This window comes from Lagenorhynchus albirostris, chromosome 2 (assembly GCF_949774975.1).
Source record: "Lagenorhynchus albirostris chromosome 2, mLagAlb1.1, whole genome shotgun sequence".
In the NCBI taxonomy this organism is placed as follows: Eukaryota; Metazoa; Chordata; class Mammalia; order Artiodactyla; family Delphinidae; genus Lagenorhynchus; species Lagenorhynchus albirostris.
The window spans coordinates 98,545,630-98,570,641 of record NC_083096.1 but is presented as its reverse complement, the minus strand read 5'-3'; the positions used below and the strand labels follow the sequence as shown (position 1 = coordinate 98,570,641).

Genomic DNA, 25,012 nt, shown 5'->3' with positions numbered 1-25,012 from the left:
TTGGATTGGAAGAATCAATATTGTGAAAATGACTATACTACCCGAAGCAATCTACAGATTCAATGCAATCCCTATCAAATTACCAATGGCATGTTTTACAGAACTAGAACAAGTAATCTTAAAATTTGTATGGAGACACAAAAGACCCTGAATAGCCAAAGCAGTCTTGAGGGAAAAAAATGGAGCTGGAAGAATCACACTCCCTGACTTCAGACTATACTACAAAGCTACAGTCATCAAGACAGTATGGTACTGGCACAAAAACAGAAACTTAGATCAACGGAACAAGATAGAAAGCCCAGAGATAAACCCATGCACCTATGGTCAACTAATCTATGAGAAAGTAGGCAAAGATATACAATGGAGAAAAGACAGTCTCTTCAATAAGTGGTGCTGGGAAAACTGGACAGCTACATGTAAAAGAATGAAATTAGAACACTCTCTAACACCATACACAAAAGTAAAATCAAAATGGACTAAAGATCTAAATATGAGACAGGACAATATAAAACTCTTAGAGGAAAACATAGGAAGAACACTCTTTAACATAAGTCACAGCAAGACTTTTTTTGATCCACCTCCTAGAGTACTGGAAATAAAAACAAAAATAAACAAATGGGACCTAATGAAACTTAAAAGCTTTTGCACAGCAAAGGACACCATAAACAAGATGGAAAGACAACCCTCAGGATGGGAGAAAGTATTTTCAAACGAATCAACAGACAAAGGATTAATCTCCAAAATAAATGAAGAGCTCATGCAGGGGCTTCCCTGGTGGCACAGTGGTTGATGTACGCCTGCTGATGCAGGGGACACGGGTTTGTGCCCCAGTCCAGAAAGATCCCACATGCCATGGAGCGGCTGGGCCCATGGGCCATGGCCGCTAAGCCTGCGTGTCTGGAGCCTGTGCTCCACAATGGGAGGAGCCATAGCAGTGAGAGACCCGCGTACTGCAAAAAAAAAAAAAAAAATAGAGCTCATGCAGCTCAATATTAAAGAAACAAACAACCCAATCCAAAAATGGGCAGAAGACCTAAATAGACATTTCTCCAAAGAAGACATACAGATGGCCAAGAAGCACATTAAAAACTGCTCAACATCACTAATTATTAGAGAAATGCAAATCAAAAGTATAATGAGGTGTCACCTGACACCAGTTACAATGGGCATCATCAGAAAATCTACAAACAACAAATGCTGGAGAGGGTGTGGAGAAAAGGGAACACTCTTGCACTGTTGGTGGGAATGTAAATTGCTAGAGCCACTATGGAGAACAGTATGGAGGTTCCTTAAAGACCTAAAAATAGAATTACCATATGATCCAGTAATCCCACTACTGGGCATATACCCAGAGAAAACCATAATTCAAAAAGACACATGCACCCCAATGTTCATTGCAGCACTTTTTACAGTAGGCAGGTCATGGAAGCAACCTAAATGCACATCGACAGACGAATGGATAAAGAAGTTGTGGTACATATATACAATGGGATATTACTCAGCCATAAAAAGGAACGAAATTGAGTCATCTGTTGAGACGTGGATGGATCTAGAGACTTTCATACAGAGTGAAGTAAGTCAGAAAGAGAAAAACAAATATCGTATATTAGTGCATATATGTGGAACCTAGAGAAAGGGTACAGATGAACCGGTTTGCAGGGCAGAAGTTGAGACATAGATGTAGAGAACAAACGTATAGTCACCAAGGGGGGAAAACGGTGGGGGGGTGGGGATGGTGGTGTGCTGAATTGGGTGATTGGGATTGACATGTATACACTGATGTGTATAAAATTGATGACTAATAAGAACCTGCTGTATAAAAAAAAAAAACTAAGCCCAATAAAAAAGTAAACATAAACATATTTAGCTAATTTTCTGAACCAGAATTTCAAGTGTGAAGTGGGTGTGCACTGGAAGACTTGTTGCTAGAAGCTGCTCCAGGCAACTGTAATGAACAGCCCGGTTTGGGAACCAATGAAATAGAAGATGACTAAGCCAAGATTTCAAACATCTTGTCTGGTAGGAAAAAGGGACCCAAATTAATGATTAATTTTATTATTAATAAATGTAACCTATGAAACTTATAGGATATGTTAATTGCAGAACAGTTGAAAAATCTAGACGACTTTAAAGAAAAATATAAAAATCTCCTATACTCCCACTACTTTAGAAGTAACTACTATGTACATTTTGGTGCATTTTATTCTAATGTTTCTTCAGTGTACCCAAAACACAGATATGAAAATTTATACAGACACACATGTGAAAACCACACAAGGACGCCCATACACACAGTTTTGCGTTCCACCTTTTGCACTTAATATTGTGTCATGAGCATTTCTCATTTAATTGAATTTTATTAATAAAATTATTGAATTTTATTCAGAATATTGTAATTTGCCTAATCAGTCTCCCTTTTTCTGCCTTTTAGGTTGTTTTGAATCTTTTGCTGTAATAAGTAGTTGTATGATAAAGTTCCTTATTTGTAAAATTTTGACCACTTTTGTCTGATTATTTCCTCACTATTGGTCCCTAGAATTTAGTTAGCTCGTCAAGGGGTATGGATGTTTTAAAAATTCTTGATGCAGATTGGTAAAGGACTTCAATGAAAAGTTATTTTAACTTATATTTCTGCAAAACAGTGTCCATTACCTCACTCTAATTAGGAATATTATAAGTAAAAGATCCTTTAGCAATATAAGTAGAGCAAAAATAGTGTCTTATCTTGATGTCTTAATCAGATTTCTGATATTAGTGTGGTCAAATATTTTTCATAATTTTCTTGGCTATTTGTATTATTTATTTTTTAAAATTTCCTGTTTGTGATGGCTACCTATTTTTGGGTAAAGCTTATTAATTAATCAACAATTTGTAAGAACTCTTTGAATTAGGAATAGTAACCTTTTGTTTGCCATACTAGTTGTAAATAATTTTTCCTATTTGCCTTTAAATTTTATTTATGGTGTTCCTAGAATTACTGAAAGATTTTTCCTGTTGCGTTTTTTTGTTTTGTTTTGTTTTTTGTTTTTGTGGTATGCGGGCCTCTCACTGTTGTGGCCTCTCCCATTGCACAGGAGCACAGGCTCTGGACGCGCAGGCTCAGCAGCCATGGCTCATGGGCCCAGCCTCTCTGCGGCATGTGGGATCTTCCCGGACCGGGGCACGAACCTGTGTCCCCTGCATCGGCAGGATGACTCTCAACCACTGCGCCACCAGGGAAGCCCTTTCCTATTGCTTTTACGTTTTTTAATATCTTTTACTATCTGAGATACAGTAATTATTCACCCATATTTTCTTCCAGTTTCCTAAAGAGTTTTAAAAAAACCTCTTAAATCCAGCCTAATTAATTTTGATTTATGGTAAATGCTGAGGGTCTAATATTTTTTCCCAAATATTAAACTAAATCTGAAGTTTTATCAAAGAATTCTTTCCTATTGGTTTACTTTTTTCGTTTACTAATTTTATCATTTACTAACTTTTATCATTTACACACAAAAAAATGTACATTAGGGCCTGGCTCTAGGTTATCTGTATAGTGTCTTTAGTTATAGATTTTGGTACTATGTAGCACCAATGAGATAATTTAACATTTTATTGGGCAAGTTTTCCTTTGTTGCTTTTCTTTAAAATGTCTTGATTAGTAGCAGTAGTTTATTTTTCCAGTTGGACTTTGGAATCATTTTGTTACATTCCAATAGAAACTAAATTGAAAACTCAACCAATTCCTTATGCTTCATCACTCCCTACCAAGCCAAAAAAAAAAAAAAAAATCAACAACCAATCAACCAAACAAGCAAACAAACAAAAAAACCACACACCCTGATGGAATTTTAAAAGTTACTTCTAATAGTAATTATCTTTATCCAGAGGTAATCAGAGATTGCTACTGTTATATATGATTTACATCTGCATGATATATTATAGCTCATATAAAATTTGAATTGTATGTTACACACTTAGTAATCTTATTTTTTTTTAAATTTTTATTTATTTATTTATTTATGGCTGTGTTGGGTCTTCATTTCTATGCGAGGGCTTTCTCTCGTTGCAGCGAGCGGGGGCCACTCTTCATCGCGGTGCGCAGGCCTCTCACTATTGTGGCCTCTCTAGTTGCCGAGCACAGGCTCCAGACGCACAGGCTCAGTAGTTGTGGCTCACGGGGCTAGTTGCTCTGCGGCATGTGGGATCTTCCCAGACCAGGGCTCGAACCTGTGTCCCCTGCATTAGCAGGCAGATTCTCAACCACTGCGCCACCAGGGAAGCCCAGTAATCTTATTTTTTTAATACATCATGAACACAATGATATACCATGTCATTAAATAGTTTTCTAAATTATTATTATTATTTTTGCGGTACAAGGGCCTCTCACTGCTGTGGCCTTTCCCGTTGTGGAGCACAGGCTCCGGACGCACAGGCTCAGCGGCCATGGCTCACGGGCCCAGCCGCTCCGCGGCATGTGGGATCTTCCCGGACCGGGGCACGAACCCGTGTCCCCTGCATCGGCAGGCGGACTCTCAACCATTGTGCCACCAGGGAAGCCCTCTAAATTATTTTTAATGGATGCACATTATTCTATTTCACATGCATATATATACACACATGTATATTTGCACTGTGTTTATTCAACTAGTGCCTATTTTTGGACGTTGAATTTGCTTCCACTTTTGTACTATATACTATAAGAAATGATTTTATTATGCTATGAACATCTTAGGGATCCATCTTGTATGCATCTCTTATTTTTCTTTATATAAATTTCCTTGTTAATGAAATTCTTGGTCAAAGGGTAAAACAGTTTTTTAGTTTTCTTTTACCAATTGCCAAATCATCCTGTTTTAGCAATTTCATGGTGCCATCAGAAGTGAACAAGAATGCCTCGTTAGAGATTTTGATCGGAATTGCATTAAGCTTAAAATAAATTTGAAAATATATGACAGCTTTTTTGTATTGAAACTTTACCTCAAGGAATGGTGTGCTTCTCTAGACATATATATTATATCACTTAGTAAATTTTCACTATATATATCCTGCACAGTTCCTTAGTAGGTATAAAAACATAAAGGTTTCTTCATATAAATTCTGCACATTTTCTAAATAGGATTATTTTTATGTTTCAACAGTTTTAAAAAAAATGTAGCAATCAGGAATGGGATGTTTTCACATTACAATTTCTGACTAATTATTGTTTTTCAGAAAGCTATTGATTTTTGTATATTCATTGTGTATCTGAATACTGAGCTTTCAGGTTAATTCATTATTAATTTTAGAGACACTGAAGTGAGGACCAGAGAGTTTATCAGCTTCCCCAAGTCATAAAGTTGGTCTAGTGTTGGAATTGCTATTGAGCCTAATTTTCTATAATTCCAAATATAATGCTCCTTATACTACTCCTTATCACTTCCCAAATATATCTGTAGAAATACGATTAGCCAAACAAGGGAAATTATAGCAGTAAGGTCTCTGTACTGGTCAGAGTGTTCAGTTTAACTCTCAGCACCAAATTTTAAGAGTGACACTGACATTTAAAAGAGTGTCTAGAATGAGCCTGTGATATGAGGAATGATTGAAATCAAGAAAATAAAGCTGTACAGCTTCAATGGCTAGAGTCATGATTGGGAAGCAGTTAAAGGAAACTAGATTCTGGTACATTATGTCAGAACTCTTAACACAGAGAGTTGTTCTCAAATGGAATAGGGTGTTTTGGGAGGTATTAATCCACCTGATATTGGAAGTGCTCAAGGAGAAACTGGGTGAGCATCTCTTGAGCATGGTACAATGCGGATGGGAATGTGGATGAAATCTCTAAGTTTTCTCCTGGTCCTATGATTATTTCTGAATTTAGCTTTGAAAAACCCTAATTCATATGTTAGCCATGGGAATTGGATGTAGTTATCACTACTACTTATGGGGTGAATTAAAAAGCACAAATTTTCTAAACCTCATTTTATTTAGTAAATTTAGTCTTCTTTCCCAGCTTTACAACGAATTCTGACAGATCTCTAAATAGAATGTGGTTTATGTTCTACTCTTTTATTCCTTTGTCTACCCTTTCCTGTTTGTTCTAATGAATTGTGACAAAACAAAACAAAACAAAACAAGGATAAACACAAAACAAACTCCTGAATAATCAAAGGGTGATGGTAAACTTGGCCATGTCTTCAGTAAAAAAAAAAAAAAAATCTGTTAGCTGGGTGGACAATCATTAGCTGTCTCCCTCCTTTCAGCTTGATGGTATTCACTCATTCACTTGTTCATAATGGGTTTTTTGGGCTCCAGCTAGTGTGGAGCTCGGTGTTGGGGGGAGCTGTGAGAGATGCAACAATGTCTTTGCCTTAAGAAATCCTGGCTGGAAGGGAAGAGACTATGTAGTGGAAGTGGGATGGGGAGAAGGTAACCGAGGCTTAGAATATGGGATGCTCCGAAAAATGATTCTGTCCCAATCCTGTTAAAGCAATAACAAATGCTTCTGCAATGGCATCACATTCTTTCCTTTCCCACTTCTACTCCTATCAGCCTGGGGAAGAGGAGAGGAGACTTCAGGGTGTGAAGGACTGGTTTGGGTTAAAAAAGGGGATTACGTGAAGCAGAACCTCCATAGATTCTTCTCTTTGCTCCACTTCAAACTTTATTAAGAGTGAACAACAGAGGAAGTTCTGAACAAGGGTGAGGTTTATGGTTTTGAAGTTTACTAGAATTTATTGTGATGTTATGAGCAGAGACTCTGCCATTTTCTACTATTTAACTAATCCCTTAGCTTTCCTTGGTCTTAGGTTTTTCACCTATAAAATGGGGATGGCAACATCTGCTTTTGAAAATACTCATACGACTGTTTGGACAAATGAGATAATGAATGTGAAAGTTTTTGTTTTTATTTTTAAAGTCTAAATGCTATGCAAGAATAGGTTATTATTATTTTTTAAATTGAAGTATAATTTACAATGTGTTCGTTTCAAGTGTACAGCAAAGTGATTCAGTTTTATATATATATATATATTTATTTATATATATATATATATATATTCTTTTTCAGATTCTTTTCCATTATAGGTTATTACAAGATACTGAGGATAGTTCCCTGTGCTACACAGTAGGTCCTTGTTGGTTATCTATTTTATATATAGTAATGTGTATATGTTAACCCCAAACTGTTATTATTTTTTCCATCTTTTTTTTTTTTTTTTTGCGGTACTCGGGCCTCTCACTGTTGTGGCCTCTCCCGTTGCGGAGCACAGGCTCCGGACGTGCAGGCTCAGCGGCCATGGCTCATGGGCCCAGCCGCTCCGCGGCATGTGGGATCCTCCCGGACCGGGGCACGAACCCGTGTCCCCTGCATCGGCAGGCGGACTCTCAACCACTGCGCCACCAGGGAAGCCCTATTTTTTCCATCTTTTTTAAAAAAATTGAAGTACAGTTGATTTATAATGTGTTAATTTCTGCTGTACAGCAAAGTGATTCAGCTTATATATATTCTTTTTAATATTCTTTTCCATTATGGTTTATCTCTGGATGTTGAATATAGTTCCCTGTGCTATACAGTAGGACCTTGTTGTTTATCCATTCTATATGTAATAGTTTGCATCTACTAACCCCAAACTCCTAAAACTATAATTCAAAGAGATACATGCACCCCTATGTTCATAGCAGCACTATTCACAATAGCCAAGATATGGAAACAGCCTAAATGTCCATCATTAGATGAAAGGATAAAGAAGATGTGGTACATATATACCTCGGAGTATTACTCAGCCATAAAAAGGAATGAAATAATGCCATTTGCAGCAGCATGGATGGACCTAGATATTATCATACTAAGTGAAGTAAGTCAGAAAGAGAAAGACAAATACCATAGGATATCACTTATTTTTGGAATCTAAAATGTGACACAAATGAACTTATTTACAAAACAGAAACAGACTCATGGACATAGAGAACAGACTTATGGTTACCAAGGGAGAGGGGGATGGGGGAGGGATGGACCGGGAGTTTGGTGTTATTATTATTTTTAATCGCAGAATTCTTGTGCTTAGGATATGTCTTTATATCTATATTTGTTAGCATAGATTGATTTTGAGTAGCTCTTGTAGCTCCTTTTAACATGTTGTATCACCCCATATCAATCATTGATGCAGTTACACATTGAAAACTTGATGCTTAAGACAGAAGCCAGAGGTTCAGAAAATAACCTGGCTCTATGTCTGAAATGGTTAGAGTGAATCCAGTCACTGGGGTTTTACATAAAAACCGTAAGTTCAGATCTCACTCAAACTGCTCCTATGGTGTTTTAGAAAAATAGACATGTCACAGGGTTCCTGGTGAGGAAACTTCTTGAGCTCCCCAGAATGACACCACTGCCATTTAAATAAATTAAAAATTAAAATATTCTTATTTTATTTCAAGAGAAGCTAGGTAGTTTGAGACTTTAGATTAGGAAGTGGAAGCTCTGTTTTGGTTTTAGCCTGAACTATGCTGTACTTGTTTAGACTTTTGTTAGACTTACTCTCTGGTTTGTTTTAATCACAGTTTTCTATAAAAGAAGCTTTTCCTTTTCACCATCTAGTAATGTTGAGAAAGTTCATGGGGATCCTTGTCAGTAGAGGGCTTTGCAAAGTAGCATTATCGCTCTGTAGCACACTGGAAAAACCACCCCTGGTTATCAAAAGGCAGTTTCCTTAATAAGCTATCAAAATTATTATACCTCATCACATGGTCTCCTTTGTGGGTGGGCTATTATGTTTGGCAAAGAAATGTGGCATAGTACTTTTGTTTGAAGAAACCTTTCCCTCTCTGGAAGAAACATGTAATCTCAGTATAGCACTGTGGAAAATTGTGTGGAGGCTTTATTGTTTGAATATAGTGGCACAGGACATCTTTACTTAGGAGATTCCTGTATCTCCACATACCATCTTTATGTGAATGTCCTGGGATGCTCATGACAAATTGGGAACTCTTCCTGTAACTTTGTCTTAACCGCGAGGTACAGTGGAACAATGGTTCATTATGCTTCCTTTTAGTCATTATTACTTTAAGGAGTCCTTAGAGCTCTAAATAACACAGCGATCCAAACACATGTTAAGGTCTAACTTCTGTCAAGATCCAGGCTGGCTTGCACTTGTTTTCATGCTCTCATTTGTACAGGAAGAATGAACAGGGAAAAAAAATGTACCTGGCCAGCAGCCTGGGCTTCTTGGACATGTGACCTGTGAAGTCATACATGAGGGCACCATGCTCAGAAGGGCCCAGTGTTTAGTCTGAATGCTTTTAAACTTCTGCTGTTACCACCTTGAAATTCTGAACACTTTTTGAGCAGGGATCCCCACATGTTCATCTTGTACGGGGCCTCACAAATTATGTAGCAGGTCCTGCTTTGAGGTCATTAACTGTTTTATTAAGTGTTAGAAGATTCCAGATATTGAAAAAAAAGAGAACGAGATGAGGTGGGGTGTCTAGTGAGAGGAAACGTGCTGAGGAAGTAACTATTAATAGAACCTGTGTGTATTTATGTTATTGTTTTAATAGTGGTCTTTTGTATTGGGTAGATTTCTGTTTTATGTAAAGAGCTTTCTACCTCCTACATTCCTATGTTTACAAGTCGAGAAAAAATTCCTTGGGAGTGGAACAAAATAGGGAGTGGATCCGGGGAAATGTGAGAGCTCTTGATAATTCTGCGTCATGAGCAGATTTGGCCTGCAAATCTGTTGCTCAGATTCCAGCATCAGGCCTTTAAGTGGCTCATTACCAAAAGGAATCAGTCCTAGGCAGGTGCTTGTCCTTGTGATTATTGCTGTTGTCTAACTTTTGACCAAGCTCACCTCCTTCATCTATGATCAAATGTCACCCTCTCCACGAGGCCCATCCTGACCATGCTACTGCAAATTGCAACCCATCCCATACCACTCCTGACACTCCTGATTCCCTTTTCTTCACTTATTTTAATGTGAATGCATGAGGTTTGGCACAGAGTAAGTGCTCAATAACCATAAATTGAATAAAGGGAATGAGAGAATGAGTGGATAACATGCCTTTCTAACATTAAAGGTTAAGCTTTGAAAAGAGTAAAAATATCAGCTTTATTCTTACCCCCTTTCTCTTCAGCTGGTTTGTTCTCTGTACATTGCTTCTAGTTCTCAGAATTCTTCTGAGCTCAACCCCCTCACCCCAAACAGTCCTATTTTTGTGAATCTATGATCTCTAGCCAGTTTAAGATCTAGGAGTTTTCTAGTCTGAGTCTCCCCATGGTATTTAGTAACAGTATTTTCTAATGTCACCATCGGAGTGGAGACAAGAAAACGTGTTCCTTATTGGAGGAGGATGTGAGCAGCATAGGATATTACTGGTCATAAGGGGATCTTGCTATTTCTGAGGGAAATTTACCTGCACCTTTTCATCATTCTTTGGTGTGGACCATGTTTACTTCCAGAGAGGAACCCTGTAGGGATAACTCTTTCAGTCCTTCATCTCACTCTTCCTGAGAACGCTGGAGACATTGGTATTATCAGTTCCAGTGATATTCAAGGCACATTTCCAATCACCTACTTCAGTAGCTCTCCTTTTGTATCAAAATTCGCTATTTGTTAAAACACTATGTACTAACTTAAGCCTCAAGAAACCTTTTAATCAATGTAATATTTAATTAGTTTGAAGTACCCTGTTTTCCACTTAGAGTTGAAAACTAAACTCTTTGGCTAAGATATACTTTGACCATTAATTTAGTAAGTGAAGAGTTGGTACAGGTGTACCTCATTTTATTGTGCTTCACTTTTATTTCGCTCCATAGATACTGCTTTTTTCTCTTTTTTTAGTTTGAAGGTTTGTGACAATGGGCGCGGAGCAAGTCTATTGGCGCCGTTTTTTCAACAGCATTTGATCACTTTTACATTTTGCTGATTGTTGCAATACTCAAACTTTTTCATTATTATTATATTTGTTATGGTGATCTGTGATCAGGGATCTTTTTGTTTGGCATTTTTCATTGTGAGCAGTCTTTTTTTTAAATTGAAGTATAGTTGACTTACAATATTATATTAGTTTCAGGTGTACAACCTAGCAATTCAATATTTTTATAGATTGCACTCCATACAAATTTATTATAAAATACTGACTGTATTCCCCGTGCTGTACATTACCTCCTTGTAACTTATTTATTTTATACCTAATAGTTTGTACCTTTAATCTCCTTTGCCTATTTTGCCCCTCACCTCTCCCCCTACTCTGGTAACCACTAGTTTTTCCTCTGTGTCTGCTTCTGTTTTGTGATAATTGTTTGTTTGTTTTATTTTATTTTTTAGATTTCACATATAAGTGAAAACATACAGTATTTCTTTGTCTGTGATCAGTGATCTTTGATGTTACTATGGCAAAAAGATTACAACTCGCTGAAGACTCATGATGGTTAGCATTTTTTAGCAATAAAGTCTTTTTTAATTAAGGTGTGTACGTTATTTTTTAGACATAATACTACTGTATTATGCAATAGTATTATGCAGTCCAAACATAAGTTTTATCTCTACTGGGAAACTAAAAAATTTGTGTGACTCACTTTTTTATGATATTTGCTTTATTGCAGTGGTCTAGAACCAAACCTGCAGTATCTCCAAGGTATGCCTGTACATGGATAAAGTAATGAAGGAGAAACATGAGAGTAAGTGTACAAAATATAACCCATATTTGGTATACCCAAATGAGGTGCCTTCTTTTAAACAATCATTTCTATGTACTTTCATAATTTTGTCTTTATTCTCTTTAAGTCTTTTTTTTTTTTTTTTTTTTTTGGCCTCGCCCTGTGGCTTACGGGATCTTAGTTGCCCAACCCAATCCACCCCCTCGGCAGTGAAAACGCAGAGTCCTCACCACTGGACCGCCAGGGAATTCCCCCTCTTAAAGTCTTTGAGAAGGACTTCTGACTAATCTAAAATTCAACTTACTGATATGAGAAATGAATGTCACCATCACAGTAATTTTGTTTTCAGTTTGAGAGCCTGGTGTCACATTCCATCTACTTACTACGCTTAATCTGATTTTTTAAAAAGAGGAACAATAAGACTGGCACTTGAGTCTGTCAAGTTATAGGCATATACATTTGTTTTTTAAATTCCTTGCAGTGGAAATAATGACTTTTTGGACGCTCAAAATCATGTGTAATAAATATAACAGTGAAGATTATTTCATTACACAGCCAGGAATCGGAGGGATAACTTTTAGTATAATAATCAAATAGATCTTTCTTAGACTGTCAAAAGTTTTTTATTTTTTCTAACAAAGTGCCTATGAGTTGCTGTGTTGGGTTACATTGGGCAATTGTCTTATGATTTTGATTTTGTCTTATGATTTTATAAAGTATATAAAAATTATTTCAGTGTAGGGAAATAAGAGGAAAACAGTTAAAATTAGGATATTGTCTCTGAGTTTTAGTCTAGGTCAGAGATTTTGAAGATTTTAAGTACTTCCAAAAGTGAAACAATCCCTGCAAACTCTCTGGACACTGTGTGTTTTCATTTCCCCAGGGGGAAGGGCAATAGCTGAGGTGGCTTCCTGCGTAAGGCAAGGGTGGAGAAAGCTGGCATTTCCCAGGGTGTCCAGGGGAATTGAGTGGATGTGTTGTTTCCATGGACACACCACTGCTCCATTTTTTCCTTTTAGGTGGTGACCATTGTGACTGGACTTAGTCTGGTGAGGTGTACACTATTGGAGATTTGCTCCCACAAACTCTTCTCAATTTTTTCTCTACAACCTTTATACAAGTATCTTACTTCCAAAATAGAATTACTTTGTGATTTTACTTTGGAGATTTGCTTAATTCTTTCTAATGGGATATGGTTAAGCTAATGAAATATTCCAAAAAGTAGTTGTTATTTTATTTTATTTTTTAAATGATCATAAAAACACACACCAGTATATTCAAGAACCTATTTATTGTCTTGTCTGCTTGTAAGGCATTTAAGGCATTATGACTTTTGTTCTAGTTCTATTTGCATTTGGAACCCTCTGTGAAAATTCCTAGTTTTCCTGAATAACTGTATGCAGTCATACCTTTAGAACACATGCGCTTTAGTACGAGTTGTAAGGTGCACTGGGTGTAAAAAGGGTGGAAGCAAGGGTGGGCTGTGATTCAAAAAGGAAAATGTGGAACAAGGGGCTACTTGTGGATTTCATTGGATACATGATTTAATTTAGTTAATTAGGAGACAGAAGCATCAGGAAAAGCGGAGCTTGTGCCTGCACAAGTCACACAGTCTAATACAGTAACCTTTAGACAACAGCTGTAACCTAAAAGGCCCACGCCAAAAACAACAGAGCAGGGCCCAGTTCCTGTCCCTTAAAGCGGGACAGCTGAAATGGTGGCTGAGTTTAACAACAAAAAAGAACAAAGCAAAACAAACAATAATCCAAACCAAGTTTTTCTGAAAGGAAAATGTACTAATTAGAAGTTGGACATTTCGAGAACACTGTCTTATGGAAAAGTGCCAATTTTATCTGTGGATTTTTGGTTCCTAACCATTGGCTGAGAAAATATTTCAAGTTATTGCATCTTTCTGGGTGGAACTGAAACATTGTATCCTTCTAATAAAAATTCTAAATTGGGCTTAGCATAGTAATAATTTATGCTGTGGGACTTTGAAGAGCAAAGAGTAATATCTTTCTACCCACCCTGATTTTGCATCAGTTTTCTTTCCACAAGGCAATGAAGAGTTATTTTTATAGATAGTAATGTCCAATATACATTGAAATTAATAAATCCGCATCTGTGATATTATGCATCAGTTTTTAAAAAGTACTCCTGACGGTTAATTTCAGTGGCAGAAAATGCTGAAAAAATTGGGATGTTGATTTCCAAAGTGGTTTTTCTTTAAAAAAATTATAAGTTGTAGCTAATGATAAGTGATTGTGCCAGAGATTTCCAGGTTACTGCCAAATAGAGGATTTTGGAAAATTAAAAAAAAAAAAAAAGCTGGATCATTTAAGGAAAGTAATTCATTTCACACTTTGACTCTTTCCCAGAACAAACATAAAAAATGCACTATTCTCCTTCCCGGTATTAACGAAATATTTTCCAAATCCATTGCATTGCATGCATTGCATTCCTTTATCAGGATCTTATTCAGTTTGTGACTCTGCTGGAAACTGATATCTTAGAATTAATCTGATACATGCTTTTACCTACTTTTCTCTTGTTTAATGCTTAGCTTAAGTACAACGACATTCATTTTAATTTTGTTAGGCTTTCTGGACACACTTCCACAACTACAAATAAAAAGTTTCAAGTCATTTGTTTTATTTCTTTTTCTCTCCTCCTTTTAAAAGATTTTAACTTTTTGGTGAATTAATTGTTTAAAAAAGTTTCCAAGTTAGGGATCTGTTTTTTGATCTACTGTTTGTCGAATATAAATTTAAGGAAAATCTGCATTTTTTTTAAGGTACATAGAAGGTTAACCAAACTGCCTTAAAAGCTTCTGACTGCTATCTAAAACATAGGCACAGTTTTTGTGGAAATCAAGAACATTTGCCCTGTACTCAGGTTCGGAAAACCAAGAGTTACAGAGGGTCACCAGGGTTAAGAGAGTGGCAGAGACCCGTCGTCCATGAAAGGTGACAGTTCTGTTTTTCCACTTACGGGGCTCAGCGGCCGGGGCAGCTAGCAACGCTTCTGTTGTTTGTATGAGCAACATCCTCCATGAGTTATAACTGTATGCAAGACTTACTGTGATGGCCTGGAGTCTCTCCTTCACCAGTTCAGCTTCTTCCATTCTAGAAGTCAAGGACAGGCAGCCAGTGAGGGAAGTCCAAAACTACCATAAAGCAGGAGCCTCCTTGGGGAGAGGAGTGGAGGTGACAGAGAAGCAGGGAGAAATCCGCTTTGGCAGCGGTGGAGAAAAGCAGAAATCCCCGACTCGGCAGGAGCGTCTCTGAGCAGATGTACAGATCAGGCCAGACACATGTAATGAGGGTGTGCTGGGGAAGCAGACGCTGAGGCTGCTAGCACGGGTTGACTGACAAGTTTGAACGGCAGCCGTACAAGCCCTTTTCCTTCAGGAGCTGCCAGCTCTTTGTTGTAATGTGCACAGTTAGCAAGGCACATTTTCTTATTAACTGTTCCTTACCCAATTCATTCTTTCCTAGGAGTAGCGCTAGAAGCCCATGCACTGAGTGCTTAATCAGCCTCTGCTCTAGCCACACACAAGCAAATCTCTGCATGTGTGGGTCTGTGTGTATTTGTACAAAGTTGTTTACCTGTACTGTCCTCCAGAGTTGCAAAGACAAAGCCTTACCTTGACTGGATCAAGTCACTTGCTTGCCTTTCTTCCTTTAATTGCATTTAGATAAGAATACAAAATTCTAGAGTAACTTTAGAATTTAATATGGTAAACTTACGTCAGGCTGCCCTTGCCTTCCCCTTCCCCTCCTACTTCAGCAGTTTGTTTCAAATTTTGGAATCTTTAGGTCATGGAGAAATTAAAGGCATTAACGTGACTCTGTTAAGAACTTGGTCCATCGGCTGTGTTCAGTGTGGTTTAAATGACAAGTACCACCCTCCCTTATTTCTTGTCTTGGATTTCTATGGAATGCAGTTCTTTCTTGGATCCTATTCAGCAATGACACTCAGAAAGTTGCCCATCTTGACCTCACCAGTTATGCAAGAGAAAGGAATGAGACTTTGAAAGTGTGATGAGACATTCTGTAACTCATGTAGTCTGACACCATGTGAGTATTCCCTGGCCCTTTAGAAAGAGGAAGTCAAGCCCAGTGAAACTCTTAGGTCAAAGCAGAGGCTGGGAAGCTTTATGGCTGACTTTGTGTTCTTTCCCCTACCATTTCTTTAATTAAATTTTGATGTAATAAATCCTATTTACCATCCACCTCATTGTTACATGTTTAGATGCTATCAAGCACCTTCATATCAACATTCAGCTGAAGAGGTTAAAAGGACACCCCAAACATTGAACAGATGTTCTTATTTCCTTTGCATTATTGATATCAGTAATAATAATGGCTAACATTTGTTCAGTACTCTCTATAGGCAAATGTTTTACGTTTGATATTTCTTACAAGGTGCTGGCGATATTAGCCCTATTTTAAAAATGAGGGAACTGAGGCTCAGAGAGGTCATTTGTCACACAGGTAATAAGTAGCAATGCCAGGATTGGAACCTGGACTTTCTAATAGCCATTCATCAGTTCTGCCCAAGAAACAGGGCAATGTGAAACACAGGTTGAAAGTTACATCAGTCGTTATGAGAAAGAGTTGGGCCCCCAGCCTCCTCCTCCATCTAGCTCCCAGAACACTTAGAGCTGGTTCTAAACCCCTTAGTTAGAACTCTGTGGGGATCTCCCCTGGGTGACCTTTGTGGCCCTAGTGAGAAAAGATTTCCCCATATTGTCATTTAAAGTCACCCTACCATAGAACCCTAAGGTGAAACTCACCAGTTTCCACAGTCTGAAGTCATACATGAGTGTAGTTTGTCTTTACTCATACATCCTCAAGGGACATTTAGGGAGACTAGAGAATGGGAGAATTGACCAGGTGTGGGCCAAGCTTGAATGCTATTGGATGGATATTTAAGCTTAAAAGATCAAACCTTTAAAATTTTTGATTTTGTTTATCTGCAGATCCTGGCTGAAATTAAAGACAAGAGAGCGGTAGTGATAAATATCTCAGTCAGAATTGCATATTTGCTGCTCAGAACAGATGGCAGCCATCCAATTATTAGTCTGGATCTTTTCCTAAAACTAATTTACCTCTTAAATCTCATTTCTGTAATGGGAAAACCCAAGTGTTTTCTAGTGTAAGGGGAGGACTAGATTAAATAAGAGAATCAGGGAATTTAAGAGGGAGCAAAACTGTAATAACTGATTGGGATCATCATGTGTTTATTCATTTATTTAGCTGATAATACTAATAATTGCTAATTTTCAGCATTTGTTATCCATTTATTCTGCATATATTTGTTGAACCCCTATGATGTGTCAGGTACTGTGCTAGATGTTTGAGTTACATGGATAAACAAAATTCCTGCTCTGCTGGAACTTATATTCTAGAAGGCAGTAAAAGATAAATATAATAAACAAGCAAAATATAGGAGGTGAGAAGATGACTATGTTGTCTGAGTCCTTTTGAAAAACAAATGCCAAGATGGATTAAATGTGTTTGATTTTATTAGGAGAATGACAGTATGAGAAAAAATGGGGAGGTAGGCAGCAAAGGGTGGAGCTGGGAAGGTCTGGGAGAGTGGTCAGGCCATGGTGCATATTTGACCAGACTGAAGGCAAGAGGGAGGGGAAGTTGGGTGAAAACAGTCCAACCTGCAGTTCAGTGTAAGGAGGATCGGCAAGGCCATCAGAGAGTGCTGGAGCCAAAGTCAGCTACCAGAGAGGTCCTGTGTCTCCGAGGAATGAGCCTATTTTAGCATTCCTGCCAGACTCAATCAATGGCTGGGAGTAACCCCTGAGTGGCACGGTCTTGATGCAAATACAGGGATGGATTTCAGAGTACAACAGCTGGGACCCCTGGTCGATTTTATTCTCATAGTTGGATGTCTGAGCGGCACATTCTCATGACAGCCACAGTGATAAATGCTGTGGAAAGAAAATAGAGCAAGGGAGGAGAATAAAGATCTCTAATGGGTGGCAAGTTGCAGTTTAGAATTGGGCTCTTAAGGTAGCCTCCATGAGAGAGGAGCATTTGAACAAGGCCTTGAAGGAGGGGTGGGACTTAGCCATGAGGATATCAGTGGGAAGAGCCGATCAGGAAAAGCCTGTGCAAAGGGCCTTGGGTGGACTTTTATGTAGCATGTTTTAGGAGCAAGGCCAGTATGGTTAGACAGCTGGGACTGAAGGGAAGCATAACAGGAGATGTGATTGGAATTGTAACTAGTCTCGGTCCATGAATGGGTCTTGTTAGGCCATTGTAAGGACTTTGGCTTTTGCTCTGTGTGCGGTAAGAAGCCAATGAGGTGTTCTGAGCAGAGAAGTAAAATGACCTAGCATGTTTTGCAAGGATGGAAGTAGGGAGACTAGGCAGGATGCTACAGCAGTAATTCAGCTGCGAAATGATGGTAGCTTGAGCCAAAGTGGTACAATGAGCGTAGTGGGAACTGGTTAAACTGTGGATATATTTTAAAGTAGAACCCACAGTATTTCCTGAGATTGGATACAGGGTTTGAGAGAAAGAGAGGATTCATGATAACTCTAAGACCCTTGGACTGAGCAAATGGAAGTTGCCATCAATTGAGATGCAGAAGTTGTGAAATAATTTTTTTTTGAGGAAGAGGGTGGATACCAAGTCCTCAGTTTTGGACAAGTGGATTAGTTATCATGCGGAAATGTTGAATAGACAATTGGATATATGAGTTTGGAGTTCAGGAAAGATGGCTCATCTGGATTTATAAAATTTATTTTATCTCTGGTAGTAAGTAGGATCACAAAATATCTAGAATTATGGTCCACAAGGCAGCATAATCTAGTGAACTAGTATTTATTCAATGTTAAATATATATTTATGACCAAATTCAGTCATTGTAAAATACACAGTAGAGCTCTATCTGCTCTCAATTATCTTATTAAAGTAATTTTACTAAATATTTTGCTGTTTTCCAACCAATGTAAATGAGGATGGCAAGAGTTAAAAGTTACAGTCCATTACCTTACCTTATATTAGGAGTTAAGAGACATAAGAGCTTCTGAGACAGTGCGTTTTCTTAAAATGAATTTGCTTTCTGGTTGGAGAAGTAAGACATAGGCTTGAAACAATTACAGGACAAAAGAATAGTAAACAAACTGTCACTGTATTCTGACAAAACGTAGTGCTAACTATTGCACTAATTGAGACGACGATAGTATAGCATGGTTAGTAATAGTGGTGTATGGCACAAAAAGTAAGTGCAAAATAAGTTGAAGAAGATAGAAATTAATGTGAGTTGCAGGAAAGCTACTACAGGGAGAAAGCAGAACTTAAAAGCAAAGAAGTCATCTCTAAGTGTCAGAGGGAGGGAAATACAATGTATTCAAAGACGAGAAAGGAAATTGTCCTTACCTGGGGCAGAGAGGAGAATTAGATAGAAACACTGATAGAAATATATATCCATACATAGAATTTGATGTTCAGGGAAAGTGAATTAGGGGAGTGGGAGAAGAAAGATCAAATTCATATTTCAGAAGAATAAAACTGTCGACTCTTTTCAGAACATATAGGAAGAGGGAAAGATTATGTAGGAAGGTCTTTTAGGAAGGTAGGAAGTATGAAATATGAGTGCTTGTGGATAGAGCCTAAAAAATTGCCAATGTTCTGTAAAAGGAAGGGTGCCCAGGCTTTTTTCTAAGCTCCGGAGGCCAAGGAGTAAATGAATAAGTAGGACAAAGTAAGTGGAGTAGTACTTAAGGTGCTAATACAAATATTTAAAAACCCAAGGATGATGGTGATGGGAATGATTTATAAGGGAGAAATCCAAAAGAAATTTCAGTAAGAGGGTTAAATTTGAAGCATGAGAATTTGATAGGTTCCAAATTATGGACAAAATAGAGCCTTAGATTAGAGATTTTGGATTGCAAACCACAGAGAAATAAAATCCAAATAAAATAATGGCAGGAAGAACATTGAAGGAAACCAAGGGTAGGAAGTAAATAATGTGAAAAGATTTTCTAGAGCCTTTCTGAAGCCAGATCCCATTAAAAAAGTGGGTGCTCACTCTCTGACCCTTCTCTCTCTTGTTCTCTCTTTCTTCCCTTCTTTCTTTATGACTTCTCAGACTTCTGGAGGCCAGAAATGGTGTCTGCCTAAAGAGAGAGTTTCCTTCTCATAGTCAGTAGATGTTTAAACAATGTGTGAAGTATGGGTAGATGAATGAACAAATGATCAGATCTCAGGGTACTTGGGCTCCCATGTAGTAGTGACACCCCTTTACAATTTCATATCTAGTTCCATAATTGTATCCCTATGATCACCAAACTGTTCTTTGAAACCTCTATAATCTCTGAAAGAATCATTAAAAACATCCTGATTCTCAGATTTGTTATGTGATAACCAGTCTGTCTCTATTCTTGTTTTCCTTGACTCTTACTTTCACATCCTTTCCTTCTCTAGTATGGGATGGTATTTAATTGTTATAAGCAAGTAACAGACAGGTATGTAAATTGGGTGATCACATAAATTCCAGGAGATTACTGATACTGGTTTATATTATATTTATATTCCTGATACTGGTTTATATAGCTGGGTTGACAATATGCCTATTTCTTTGTTAGGTAATTTGAGCTTTATGGTTTAGAGGCTAAATGGGGAATATGCAATAGGCTTCAAGACCATCTATGGTGCATGTGCTCATCTTACTTGAACTGTTCATGGCACTGGGCAGAGTTGATTCCTCTTTCCTTCTTTCTTCACTTGGCTGCCATGATATGCACTCTTGATTTTATTCCCACCTCACTAGTTTCTCTTTCTTAGCCTTCTTTGCTGGTTCCTTCTCTTTTCCCCAACCTGAACACCAGGGTTCAGTTGTTGGTACTCATTTCTTCTCTATTATTCTCTACTCATTCCCTAGAGATCTCATTTTATCTCATTCTAATGCCATTTATATGCCAAGACTGCATTTTTTTGTACCTACAGCTTAGACTCCCCTTCTGCCCTAGGATCTTAAGAACTCACTTACCCCAAATACCTGCATGGCTCATTCCCTCACCTTTTTTTTGGGTCTTTGCCAAGATGTCACCTTCTCAGTGAGGCCTCCCCTGACCACACTATAGAAAACCACAGACCTCTCTGATTCTAGCAATCCCCCTCACCTGGACCTATTTTTTTGCCATAACCCTTATCATCTTCTACAATACTATATAATGCACTTTTTTTGTTTGTTGGTTGCTTGGATTATTGTCTTTCTTCTTTCACTATGGGGGCAACTTCCACATAGTGAAGGGTTTTGTCTGTATTTGGAAATCAATGCTTGAAAAGATTCAGTAACCTATCAAGGGGTTACATATCCAGTAAGTAATGAGACCAGGATTTTAAATCTGGGATTGTCTTGTCCCAAAGCTCCACCACAGTCCACTATATCATCCTACCTCTATTCTTCCTCAGTTGGAATGAGACACCATAGTACCAGGTTTAACGACATATATTATTACATGCCTAGAATAACACATTATGTATGAGAAGCCAACTTGGTCATTTTGGTAATTTGTGGAATTGATTTTTTAAGACTGCACACAATCTATAACCATTTTTCTTTAGGGATATGTTTAAAAATGAGACTACAGCTTTTCTGTAAGTGAAGTATTTCAGAGGTATACCAGTATCAAAAAAAAAATTTACTATCAGATATTTAAAGTGTGTGTGGATAAGCATGCTGCTTTCTCTTTGAACAACTCATAGTTCTTTCAGGCTGAGTTTCCTAGGATTCAAACAACTGCTTAATTTAGTGGAAAAGAATATTTAACTAAATCAATCGTTGGACTTTTTGGAGATGAAGGAAGCAGCTGTTTTCTGAACTCAGCCTTAGTTATATAATAGCCTATCAAAAATAGCCACAGACAAAAAATTACCTATTAACAAATGAAACATACAGAGCAAAAAAATCCCCCCAAACACCCATCAAACAAAATGCAAGTGTTCCATAATTTATTTCTTTTCTCATGTGCACATAAAATGAGAAGTTAATATTTAACATATTTAGGATCTTATATTTTAGTTTCCTCTGACTCAGTTTACAAATGGACATGAAGATAAACAGCATCGTAAAAATGTTAGCATTGATGTCAACATCACCAGTGATAAGTCATCTTGAGAGGACATACCCTTGATATGATGTGATGGGAATGGCACTTTACCTTTGTGATCTTCCTCACCAAAAACTCTGAAAAACTTCAGAGTCTAAAGAGTCTGCAATTATCATTCCAGCAAGACCATGGACTATAGGTGCCTCAGCACAATGAATTCTCCTCTATCAAATCACCACTCACACATCAAAACCTAGTGGCTTTCATACCCGTGTATAGTGTGTACCATAGAGGGGATGAAAGGACCATCTAAGCTGAACTTTAAGTGTACTTTTTTGCGTCAGAGCGTTTGGTGAGGACCGTTTGCCTTATGCATTTTCCTGCCTTTGTTAGCAGTGTAAGGAAGCTGCCCTTCCCTTGGCATTGTTTTCGGGTTTGGGTGTTTTCAAAAATGCTGCTCCACTGTGATACCTTCACTTGATGCTTTCGTCTTCAGTAAATTCAATATTTAAAATATTTGGATCAAGAATATTCCTGAAGTCAAAAGTATTTTGAATGGTGTCCACAATATGTGATACTACACATAATCAACTGGATATTTATTTATTTATTTATTTTTACATCCTTATTGGAGTATAATTGCTTTACAATGGTGTGTTAGTTTCTGCTTTATAACAAAGTGAATCAGTTATACATATACATATGTTCCCATATCTCTTCCCGCTTGCGTCTCCCTCCCTCCCACCCCTCCAGGTGGTCAAAAAGCACCGAGCTGATCTCCCTGTGCTATGCGGCTGCTTCCCACTAGTGATCAACCTTACGTTTGGTAGTGTATATATGTCCATGCCTCTCTCTCGCTTTGTCACAGCTTACCCTTCCCACTCCCCATATCCTCAAATCCATTCTCTAGTAGGTATGTGTCTTTATTCCTGTCTTACCCCTAGGTTCTTCATGACATTTTTTCCCTTAAATTCCATATATATGTGTTAGCATATGGTATTTGTCTTTCTCTTTCTGACTTACTTCACTCTGTATGACAGACTCTAGGTCTATCCACCTCATTACAAATAGCTCAATTTTGTTTCTTTTTATGGCTGAGTTATATTCCATTGTATATATGTGCCACATCTTCTTTATCCATTCATCCGATGATGGACACTTAGGTTGTTTCCATCTCCGGGCTATTGTAAATAGAGCTGCAGTGAACATTGTGGTACATGACTCTTTCTGAATTATGGTTTTCTCAGGGTATATGCCCAGTAGTGGGATTGCTGGGTAGTATGGTAGTTCTATTTGTAGTTTTTTAAGGAACCTCCATACTGTTTTCCATAGTGGCTGTATCAATTTACATTCCCACCAACAGTGCAAGAGGGTTCCCTTTCCTCCACACCCTCTCCAGCATTTATTGTTTCTTGATTTTTTGATGATGGCCATTGTGACTGGTGTGAGATGATATCTCATTGTAGTTTTGATTTGCATTTCTCTAATGATTAATGAAGTTGAGCATTCGTTCATGTGTTCATTGGCAGTCTGTACACCTTGTTTGGAGAAATGTCTATTTAGGTCTTCTGCCCATTTTTGGATTGGGTTATTTGTTTTTTTGTTATTAAGCTGCATGAGCTGCTTATCAATTTTGGAGATTAATCCTTTGTCAGTTGCTTCATTTGCAAATATTTTCTCCCATTCTGAGGGTTGTCTTTTGGTCTTGTTTATGGTTTCCTTTGCTGTGCAAAAGCTTTTAAGTTTCATTAGGTCCCATTTGTTTATTTTTGTTTTTATTTCCATTTCTCTGGGGAGTGGGTCAGAAAGGATCTTGCTGTGATTTATGTCACAGAGTGTTCTGGCTCTGTTTTCCTCTAAGAGTTTGATAGTTTCTGGCCTTACATTTAGGTCTTTAATCCATTTTGAGCTTATTTTTGTGTATGGAGTTAAGGAGTGATCTAATCTCATACTTTTACATGTACCTGTCCAGTTTTCCCAGCACCACTTATTGAAGAGGCTGTCCTTTCTCTACTGTACATTCCTGCCTCCTTTATCAAAGATAAGGTGACCATATGTGCGTGGGTTTATCTCTGGGCTTTCTATCCTGATCCATTGATCTTTCTGTTTTTTGCCAATACCATACTGTCTTGATTACTGTAGCTTTCTAGTATAGTCTGAAGTCAGGGAACCTGATTCCTCCAACTCCGTTTTTCGTTCTCAAGACTGTTTTGGCTATTCGGGGTCTTTTGTGTTTCCATACAAATTATAAAATTTTTTGTTATAGTTCTGTGAAAAATACCAGTGGTAGTTTGATAGGGATTGCACTGAATCTGTAGATTGCTTTGGGTAGTAGAGTCATTTTCACAATGTTGATTCTTCCAATCCAAGAACATGGTATATATCTCCATCTATGTGTATCATCTTTAATTTCTTTCATCAGTGTCTTATAATTTTCTGCATATAGGTCCTTTGTCTCCTTAGGTAGGTTTATTCCTAGATATTTTATTCTTTTTGTTGCAATGGTAAATGGGAGTGTTTTCTGGATTTCATTTTCAGATTTTTCATCATTAGTGTATAGGAATGGCAGAGATTTCTGTGCATTAATTTTGTATCCTGCTACGTTACCAAATTCATTGATTAGCTCTAGTAGGTTTCTGGTAGCATCTTTAGGATTCTCTATGTATAGTATCATGTCATCTGCAAAGAGTGACAGCTTTACTTCTTCTTTTCCGATTTGGATTCCTTTTATTTCCTTTTCTTCTCTGATTGCTGTGGCTAAAACTGCCAAAACTATGTTGAATAAGAGTGGTGAGAGTGGGCAACCTTGTCTTGTTCCTGATCTTAGTGGAAATGCTTTCAGTTTTTCACCATTCAGGACGATGTTGGCTGTGCGTTTGTCATATATGGCCTTTATTATGTTGAGGAAAGTTCCCTCTATGCCTACTTTCTGCAGGGTTTTTTTTTTTCATAAATGGGTGTTGAATTTTGTCAAAAGCTTTCTCTGCATCTATTGAGATGATCATATGGTTTTTCTCCTTCAATTTGTTAATATGGTTTATCACATTGATTGTTTTGCATATATTGAAGAATCCTTGCATTCCTGGAATAAACCCCACTTGGTCATGGTGTCTGATCTGTTTAATGTGCTGTTGGATTCTGTTTGCCAGTATTTTGTTGAGGATTTTTGCATCTATGTTCATCAGTGATATTGGCTAGTAGTTTTCTTTCTTTGTGACATCCTTGTCTGGTTTTGGTATCAGGGTGATGGCGGCCTGGTAGAATGAGTTTGGGAGTGTTTCTCCCTCTGCTATATTTTGGAAGAGTTTGAGAAG

At 37.7% G+C, this 25,012-nt stretch overlaps 1 protein-coding gene across 2 annotated transcripts in view; it reads right to left on the bottom strand.

Annotated features, from left to right (window-relative positions):
- The window catches only part of PALMD (palmdelphin), a 56,059-nt gene extending 40,565 nt beyond the window's left edge, over nt 1-15,494 (bottom strand). Inside the window, exons 1-2 of one of the 2 annotated variants that reach the window (XM_060139521.1) lie at nt 15,367-15,494; nt 14,697-14,804 (exon numbers count right to left, since the gene is read on the bottom strand). In XM_060139521.1, coding sequence (XP_059995504.1) covers nt 14,697-14,741 — 45 coding nt within the window. In that variant the 5' untranslated portion in view covers nt 14,742-14,804; nt 15,367-15,494. The remainder of the gene's footprint in view (nt 1-14,696; nt 14,805-15,366) is intronic. The other variant, XM_060139522.1, reaches the window with a different exon arrangement.
- Nucleotides 15,495-25,012: the final 9,518 nt, after the last annotated feature.